This window comes from Bombus pyrosoma, linkage group LG12, assembly GCF_014825855.1.
Source record: "Bombus pyrosoma isolate SC7728 linkage group LG12, ASM1482585v1, whole genome shotgun sequence".
Classification (NCBI taxonomy): Eukaryota; Metazoa; Arthropoda; class Insecta; order Hymenoptera; family Apidae; genus Bombus; species Bombus pyrosoma.
This window is the reverse complement of record NC_057781.1, coordinates 7,173,404-7,182,914: the sequence shown is the minus strand read 5'-3', so window position 1 is coordinate 7,182,914 and position 9,511 is coordinate 7,173,404. Positions and strand designations below refer to the sequence as shown.

General features: G+C 36.1%; 1 protein-coding gene across 1 annotated transcript; it reads left to right on the top strand.

Moving 5' to 3' along the window:
- The first annotated feature begins 11 nt into the window (after positions 1 to 11).
- Positions 12 to 6,511, top strand: LOC122573474 (leucine-rich repeat neuronal protein 3-like). Its single transcript, XM_043739873.1, has 6 exons — positions 12 to 236; positions 824 to 1,095; positions 1,491 to 1,750; positions 3,819 to 4,110; positions 4,396 to 4,557; positions 5,512 to 6,511. The coding sequence occupies exons 1-6, from the start codon at positions 56 to 58 to the stop codon at positions 5,836 to 5,838; spliced, it is 1,494 nt and encodes a 497-aa protein (XP_043595808.1). The 5' UTR covers positions 12 to 55; the 3' UTR covers positions 5,839 to 6,511.
- The last annotated feature ends 3,000 nt before the right edge of the window (positions 6,512 to 9,511 follow it).

Genomic DNA, 9,511 nt, shown 5'->3' with positions numbered 1-9,511 from the left:
AACTGATTTTAGTTCTCACTGTGAGGTTCTACCGGTACTGATCTCGCAAGAAATCATGAATTACCGATTTTTCGTTATTTTTATTTTCACTTTTGCTACCGTTGAGTGCCAAAACGTTGCCAATAATGCAAACTCAAACAATACGGATGCAACTATGGACGTTGAAATTACCAATCTGGAGGAGGAAATATCTAAGCCGAAACTTCCACATTTGTGCACCGTATGCAATTGTATAGGTAATTTCAAATCAACTAAATGCGAAGTTCTGCCTATTAGTCTATTAAGGACCAAGCGACAGTTTATCGTAATGTTACAAGTAATTACATGTCTTTAAGTTTCATAAAATTGTAGAATCTACAATTCCGCAAAATCTACATCTTCTGGCAAAAATAATGGCGAAAAGAATGTTAAGTGAATCCTTGGAATTTCCTTAGTCTAGTAACATCGTTAAAAAACAGAATTTGATAATGAACGAATACGATAATTAATCGTAGGTCCTTAATAAACTAAAACACCGTGTACGCTGGTCATTATATAACGTTTTAAGTTTATTTTTGTTAATTTTCTGATTTCGAAGCTATTTGAATAGAAGGCAGTATTTTACCATTGCATGATGTATAATACTAAGACCTGTTAAATCCAAAGATATAAGCCTTTTAAAAATTTAAACCGGTAGATCTACCAAGTTTCAAGTGACAGACCGACAGTAGAATCAATATTTTATAAATGTTCAAGAAATGTTAAAGGAAAGATAGAAACGAATATAAAAATTTTCGAACGTGAGAAATAGAAATTTATAAACGAATTAATCTTTTTCTATCAGATGATATCATAGATTGTGATAACAGAAATTTGACCCACCACTTGGAGGGTGGACAATGGTCCAATAAAACCATAAAGATAGCGTCGTTCAATGGGAATTTATTGGTTCACGTGAAACCATTCCCAAAAATAGAAATTAGGAAACTGTCGCTGCAGAAGAACAAAATCACGAGAATCGATCCTCGAGCCTTTAAGGAGATAATTAATCTTACCGAGTTAGATCTGAGTCATAATCAACTTACGACGGAAAACTTAAAACCTGGCGTGTTTGAGGTAATATTTACGTGCTAGTTAAGCACATTTTAAGTAATAGAAATATATACTCATAATCGTCATGAAACATTAGTTCTTGAAGAATCTTATAACGTGTCACGATAAATCAATAGTAATCGATTAATTACTTATTATCGCGGTGGTTACATCCATTTATATTCTTTTGATCTAATTAGTATTATGGATATTAAATACATTAATTAAAATGTAACTTCCATAGAATTAAATTATAAATTTCAATTTACAATTAATATTTAAAACATATTGCATTTGATAATATAGATTAACCTTTTCCAAAACGATACTGCCATTCCTGAAAGACGAAACAAGCTTTGATTTAATCGTTTCTCATATACTTCTAAAAATTCAATGATCTCTATGTCTTGATACCTCAGGGTAAATTTTCATCGGATGCTTACGAACCATTGGAGAAGCTAGTGGTCTTAAACTTAGCTCACAACGTGCTCCATTCGTTGCATCAAGATCTTTTCGAGCACATGGAAAGTCTGAAGGTGTTGAACCTTTCCTGGAATCAGTTCTCGAGAATCGACGAACGTACGTCCATTGCGATCAGCTCTCTTCCGTATCTGGAAGAGTTAGACTTGAGTTACTGTGGCCTAAAGACACTTTCGGACGTTCATTTCTACTCGTCTAGGTAAATATCTCAGTTCCTCGATACTATTGCAAACTATCAGGCAAATATTGATACAATAACGGAAACTGATTCGATAGAACGTATTACACTGATAACAAACTCTAGATATCGCATTCTACAAATTATTATACAGCAAAGCTCGATAACGTACAATATCGTCTATGAAATTACACCAACTGTGTTAAGTATTTCATGGACTGATGTATTTTTTATTTTCCATTCATTTTTCATTTTTCTATCAGAATATTCACTATATGAGTTATTGAGAGTAAAAGTGGAATAATTCCAATATTCGAGAAATTATTCCACCAAAATGTTTGAATTAATTGCCTGATATACTGTTGTCAGTCAAGTCAAAGCGTTCTATGTATTTCTTTTCTCATTTTTCTTGGTATTCTTTTACTTTTCAGGTACAGTTATATTACACGTCACTTCGTTATGCTCTCTAGGTTTCATTTGAAAAAAAAAAAAAATAGATTTCTTCACCTTTGTAAATTAATTTCATAAACTCAGAAAAATTTGATTTAGTCCAATTTTGTTCTTGATAATTTGTGTCATATAAACACAATCTCATAAATGGTTTATTTAAAAGATTCTGAAAGCGAATAAAAATATGAAAGGTGGGAAAAAAAAGATTAACAGCCTACTTAGATGATATGCTCGTGCTCTAGTTGATTACCTTCGAACGATGTTTGCATCTCATATCGATTTAATTATTATTCTCATCGATTTTATTAATAAACCGGCTTACATAAAGCTCCTTCTGAAATTACTTGCTGCGCGAATACTTTTTCTTTTACGCACACTGTTATACGTCAATAAGTACGGATAATGCGTTGGAATGTAAAAATACACGTCTACGTACTACTTTACTTAACTCAATAAACCATTCTATTATTTAATATACCCATTTTGCTGTACGGAATTAAGAACAGTGAAGTAGGTATATCAAATAGCAGAATGGTTTATTGAATCAAAGCCAGTAGCCGATATGTATTTTTGCATTCCAACGTGTTATCCGTTATATATCGACGTACACAGTGAGCGTGAAAAAATGGGAAAAAAGATATTTGTGCAGCAAGTAATTTTAGAAGGAGCTTTATATAATTTGCCTTATTAATAAAATTCCGTGATACAAAGATATATAAGTGCATACTTGTGTAAATGATTGGAATATATTTGATGTAGAGGAAGTTCAGATATACAGGAACATCTCTTAATTGGCTGAAATAGCCGCGTTAATAATTTAATTAAAAATAAAATTCATAAAAAGTGAGAAACGAGATACAGTCATTATTTGATACATGTATAGCATACATATAACGTAAACGAAAGAGTAAACAATTTTCAATAGTCCTTAAAAATTCCAGTATATTCAGATACATTGTTACGAACAGTATTTTATGGATGAGAGGACAATAATCATTTATGCATGTAATCAATTTACAGGAATCTAATATCTCGTTCATTCCTGCTTGAACCTTGCCAATTATTCCATATCGTTTCCCTCTCCTTTCCTTTCCTATTTTTTCTGTTTTCTTCCTTTCTTCCCTTACTTTTTATCTTTTCCTTTTCTTCGTTCCATCCTTCTCTCCTTTACTTTTTCGATAATTTAACAATTTATCTGTTTGATTCATTCAACAGCGTGAAGCTATACAATTGAAAGAAAATTCTACAAAATATCAGTGTGCCAAATAATATTCCGTATTTTCTTTCTCTTCACTTCTGAATTTTCCTGGTATTTTCATAAAATATGACACATCTGAATTCTACGATTTATAAAAATATTATTAAAAAATTGTATTAACGAACTGCCTTATACAAGGTTTACTCTGAAATTATTCCTTATACGAATATCTCTTTTACACTCACTTTATTTATTTTTACCCTATTACCGTATTAAAAGTAAGACCATTATTATTTTCCTTTTCATATATGCTTTTATCATAATGTCTTAATAAATTGTTTAATAGTATCATCATGTACTGTATGGCTTCACAATACGATAAGACACGTTCTACGTTTAACTCTAATCAAATGAAACGCTAACTAATAATTAATTGATTAGGTCCCTCAGGAAGCTTAACTTAAGCGGAAATCTACTTACATCTGTTCCGAAAGCTCTCGAGGAAACAACGATGCTCGAGGTGCTTTACCTGGACGAAAATCCAATTCAAATTATCGATCACTTATACCCGTTTCCACTTATTCCAAAACTGAAGGAGTTAAGCCTCTGTTGCATGCCTCATTTGACGATTGTCGGACCATATGCCTTTTCAGGCTTGATGTCTCTCGAGCATCTTCGTATAGAAAACTGTCCGAAACTGGAATCGATCGATGATTACGCTCTTGCCACGCAGGTAACTTCATCCAGATTAATTTAACGTATTGCTCTATTAATTGGTTAATTTCAATTTAAATCGCGTTAACTTAATTTTTATTAATTTCATCTCTTGCTATATTAATTTCATCTTTCTTCCTCGACTTAATTCTAATACAATCCATAACCGAGAAGGATATCGATTGACGTTCTATTTCCTTTTCATCATTTTTATTTATTTATTCGTCTATTTGTTCGTCCGTTTCCCTTCGGATAGAATAAGAACGGTTATTACGTGCCAAATTATTATTATAAATTATTGTAGAATAACTCTGAGGTACCTGTGTGGCCGCCACTAAAGAAACTCGATTTATCGGATAACGCCCTGCGATATTTGCCTCAGCAATTGGTAGCAAGATGGGACTGGCTTGAAAAATTGGATCTGATGAACAACAAATGGAGCTGCGATTGCAATAATCAATATCTGGTAAGTTCTGGCAATCACGAAACGCACAATCCACTTCCATTTGTATCGCGTACTTTCCATCCAACCAATCGATCGTTCCTTCGATGCCAATTGAAGATCAGAGGTGAAAAATCTGTTACGTGTAGCATTGTTGATTTTTAGCGTCACTGTCGGACTAAACAGGAGAATGTTAATAGAACGTGTCATTGAAAACGAAAGTAATTAAGTCTAAAGATGTTGCCAATCTTTTAAATATAACCGTCGTAAATTGATCAAGTTTTACGCAAACCAAAAGTATAATTATTATTAAGGAAAGCGACATTTTGAATATGTTTAGAAGAACGAAGAAACGTATGTTTGACTTGAAAGGCAAACATCAAAATAATTCCGGCAATACGAGAAGCAAGAAATAAAAAAATATGACTTAACGTGTTCTTCTGCTGGTAGTCTTCAATTTACAGATCGATCTAGTCGAACTTTCCTCTTTCTGAAATATCTCTTCTATCGCTGTTTTTGGCCGAGTATCTCGTATGAAATATTCTCTCCATTAAACTGAATTCCAATGAAACTATACATAATAATGAAAAGTGTATTTTTTTTGTTGATCCTGGAAACCCAATGCGGGAACACAGTAGCTTTCGTTGCATGTTTGGTCTTGTTCGAAGAAGAACTGCGTGACCGTGATGATTGAAATTATATTAAACTACTTGAGTTTTCGAATTTCGTATTAAACACTGGAAGTATTGGAAAATATAAAAGTGGAATGTAAGATATTAGGAGTTTCCGAAAATATTTTACAAGATATGGAAGGCACAGAATTTCATATGGAAGATAGTAAAAATTAATAATCTAAGATGAAGCATTGAAATTCTTGTTTCGAACATAATAATTATAAAATAGAATAATACGATAGAAATGATAAAATTATAAGGTGGAAATCGTACAAGTGTAACAATATTAATTTCTTCCTTCTAGATTGGCACGTTGCTGCCAAAATACGGGAAGAAGCTCATGGGAGACGAACTGGATTCACTCATCTGTGCTTTCCCGCCGGAACACGCTGGCAAGAACTTGTCTTCGTTATCCCATCGAAGCTTGCGATGCTTGGACTTAAACAATGCAAGACCGGAAAGGGACGCGACGATCCTCATCGGCGTATTGGTCGGTCTATTGCTCGCCATTCCAGTCTGCCTGACGATTTTCGTTTTCTGGCGTCGTGGCTTCTTCTTCTGCGGCACTCAAGGACCCGCCACCTTCTCACGAGCTTTCTACAAGAGAGCCACGGACGACGATGAATTCTGAGAACTTTCTCCTATCGATGAATCTTCGATCTCGTTAGTAAAAAGAGGCGAATAAAATGACCAGACTGGAAAGCATGTTTATGCAAATTTGTATCTTTGTAAATGCAGAGATTCGTTTCATTCGGCAAACATTTTAACGAGTACAAATTTTATTCTCCATTGTCGACTTATCTTTTCACGTAGAATCGACAACGATCACTGAGATTCCCTGTATAATTTCTGGCATTGCCATAATTTCGTACACATGTGTAAACGTCACACGGTTTAATAACAATTCAGACGATCGTTCTGTCTCGCTTACGAGGTAAGCTACAGTGGAAATTGTAGAAAAAATAGCGTAAGCGTGTACTGTGAATCATTTGCCAGATATGGGCGATCGTACGTTTCTTTATTAAGTGTTTGTGATAAAACACGAAGTAGAAACGATAAGGTGATAGATACGACAGTCTGATAAGATAGTATCAAACTTATACGTTATATATGGTAAGAGCGTGGAACGGCAATGTTAAATATTTTGTAGCAATTCACAGTCTTTTCGACGATATTAATTTATATTGATCATGATTCATAAGCTATCGTGGATAATCTGTTCGTATGTATACATGTATTTCATCATCCAACGATGTACGTGTTTTGTAATAAAAATGTATATTGTAATAAAATATTGGTACGAAGATCGTTTTGGAATTATTGTTGTAGTAAAATCGCGTTTGCAAGAGATCGACAGTTCTTTCGAAGAATTAGACGAGAAACAATTAAGCGATCGTTTCACGCATCCGTTTGCGAAAACTTACGTGTCATGATTGACTTTCAAATATGCGTGTAATTACCGTCTGGATGATGAGCGATTACGAGTACATTATTTTTATCCTGACGAATCTCCAAGCGGTTCGTTTACGTTACTCTTAACTATCTGCACTGCGCTCAATGATCTGGATTTTTATTAGCACCAAGAATATATCGAATATATTAGATATAACTCGGTTTTGTCTCACATTATTCCATAGAGACTTCATATATCGATCAAAAAGGCACGAAAGGTAACGAACAATTGCTAGGGATTGGTCGATATGTGACGCAAAAATTAGCAAAGTAAGAGGAAGATATTACTCCTTCGATCTTTATATTTATACGTTTTAACGTTTCTACCTTATTATATCTCCATTTTCCATTATTTCATACTTCTACGTTCCTGCACCTTAAGCTTCCTCTTTAATTCCCATATACATCACCAGACTTTACGTTACTTTAAAGCATTACATGCACGTAAACATATTCTTACATATTCTTACTTCCTCCCATTCCTACATAAATACCATCTGTACAAAGCTTCTCCATCGATTATAATTAAAAATCACAGCCTGCGAAAAGTCACTTCAGGATTCTCAAAGTACGTTGACCATCGTGCCACCACAGTTGCAAAATCGTTCAACTTTATTTGCCTTGTTCGATATGCGGCACAAAGAGACCAGTTACAGACCATTGTACGTAGCTGGAGCTGTTTGGTAAAACGCACGTGCAACGACACAATCGTCTGTAAAACCTGAGCCGATGTATCCATCCCTGACATTAGAGCGAGGCTGTCTCTATTTAGGCGACGGCGGAAGGGGAAGTGGCGCGTGCCGGCATTTAGACGGGGTTGCTTCCGCGATTATTGGGTAAATTAACATCCCGGTAATTGTGTTACCGACGAGTGTCCATTCATCCGTTCCGTCGATCCCTCGGCGGTTCGCAATACGGCGTAGCCGGCCCTCGATGTCGATACCAAAGACGAAAATCCCGTCCGCAAGCTTAGCGCTGTCGAAACTAGCCCCCTGTTCCCCCTGATGTTCCGGAAACCGTTCGCAAAGTCCACCGCCGCGCTCTAAACACACCCTCTCGGGACTTGTTACACGAGAAATCACCAACCTTCGCGGCATCATTTAGATACTAAACGACTGTGACTATCATGCATCGTTTGATGCATCTAATCGTTAGTGGAGAGACCTATTTTGGGCGTTGGAGGTAGGAAAGGATGGTCCTCTGTTTTTCTCCTTCGTGGGGATTACAAGGTGTTACAAATACTGGACGTGTTTCCTCGGGTTAACAAAAAGCCTTGTCACGATAGACAGCAAAATTACATCTTGGTTACCTATCAAAAGATGGAAAAGTGCATAGATATAAATTTTTGGAATTTTAACTTGGGCCGCTATGATTCTCAGTTTGTCATATGGATGTACATGTGTACACAGTGTGTATGGAAGTATAGGAAATAGAAATGTAAAACTGTGGAAGTATGGAAAATAAAGATAACGGTATGTAAGAATGTAAGAATATAGAAATATGAAAAGACATAAATATCTATAGAAGATAGGAATGTATAAATATGAGTACAAGTATGGAAAATAGAAAGGAGAACGGGACGCAGATTGAGAATTCGTTAAACACTATGAAATCTTCTTCTCAGTAGGTGCAATTAGCGGTTGCATAGGACGTCTCGTCGTAAAAATTGCGTTAGCATCTACGACGTGATGCCATAATAATTCCATTGATCGAGAGCCTACGCTAAGCTACAGAGTCTCATACACACAGATATACACGAACACCTATCTATTTTGGACCTACATCGTAAGTATCTACATCCTGCGTCGTGTACACATCGTCCAACGAGTAAATCTAATTTTGATCCGCCTGCTCCTCCTGATCCGCATTCTCCATCCTTTCAAGATTCGATACAGATGTATTGACTTGCGAAAAGCTTTTATATACTTCAACGCAGACGGAGGATCAATACTTATGAGAAAGAAGTAAAAAAGGAGAAGAGATAAAAAACAGACAGAGAGAAAGAGAGAAAAAGAGAGAGAGAGAAAGAACGTAATGAAATGCGAACAACAATAGACAAACGAAATGCATCGCCTTCTTCAAAGAAGGTTTTATTAGTTCTTCGTGAACAAGAATATGAAGCTACTATATTATCACATTACCTTCTCTCTTCTAATTTATAATTTCGCTAACAAAATACTACTTTGATATAACAGAAGAACTCGAAATACAACATTTCTTCACGTTCCTTTCATATACAACCATAGATTCCGCGAAAAACAAAATTTCATCCCGAGAGGAAAAACAAATATGACCAATAGCGTAGAAAATAAACGATCGAACCTCTGCAACGTAAAGAAATACCTTAAAATTCTGAAATCTGAAATTCTCCACCAGCCATCTTCGGAACAAAGGACGATCGGCGGATCCTCGGAGGGAATGCTTAAAAAAAAAGAGCAATAAAAACCAGCGAAAAAAAGTAAAGGAAAGAAAAAGATAAAGGCGAAAGAAATACAATTTAAGCGGTAGGAAAAGCTACCTCAAAGGTACACGCGTGAACACCGTTATCGTGGAGTGGATGTGAATGCACAACGACGACATGGGGAACCACGAATACAGAACATCTCGTTCCTCCACCTCCACCTCCACGGTTTCCTCCTCCCTTTCTCTTTCCGATCCGGCACCAAGGGGGTTGCTCCGGCGAACACAAGGGTGAGAGAGAACCGCGTCGGTGGCTAGGAAATCCTATGACGAAACAGCATCGTGTCCATGGTAACGGCGCCGATGGTACCGCCCCGGGACGCCACGGGGCCAACCGTGAGGGCGAGTGGCGTCGCGACGCCGGCCAATAACAACGTGACTCGAGCCCCGCG

Bases quoted from the DNA above. Each gene is read 5' to 3' on its own strand.
- LOC122573474 (XM_043739873.1), top strand. From the start codon at position 56: ATGAATTACCGATTTTTCGTTATTTTTATTTTCACTTTTGCTACCGTT. The intron at 237-823 runs GTAATTTCAAAT...TTTTTCTATCAG, and splicing joins CACCGTATGCAATTGTATAG to ATGATATCATAGATTGTGAT. The intron at 1,096-1,490 runs GTAATATTTACG...TTGATACCTCAG, and splicing joins TAAAACCTGGCGTGTTTGAG to GGTAAATTTTCATCGGATGC.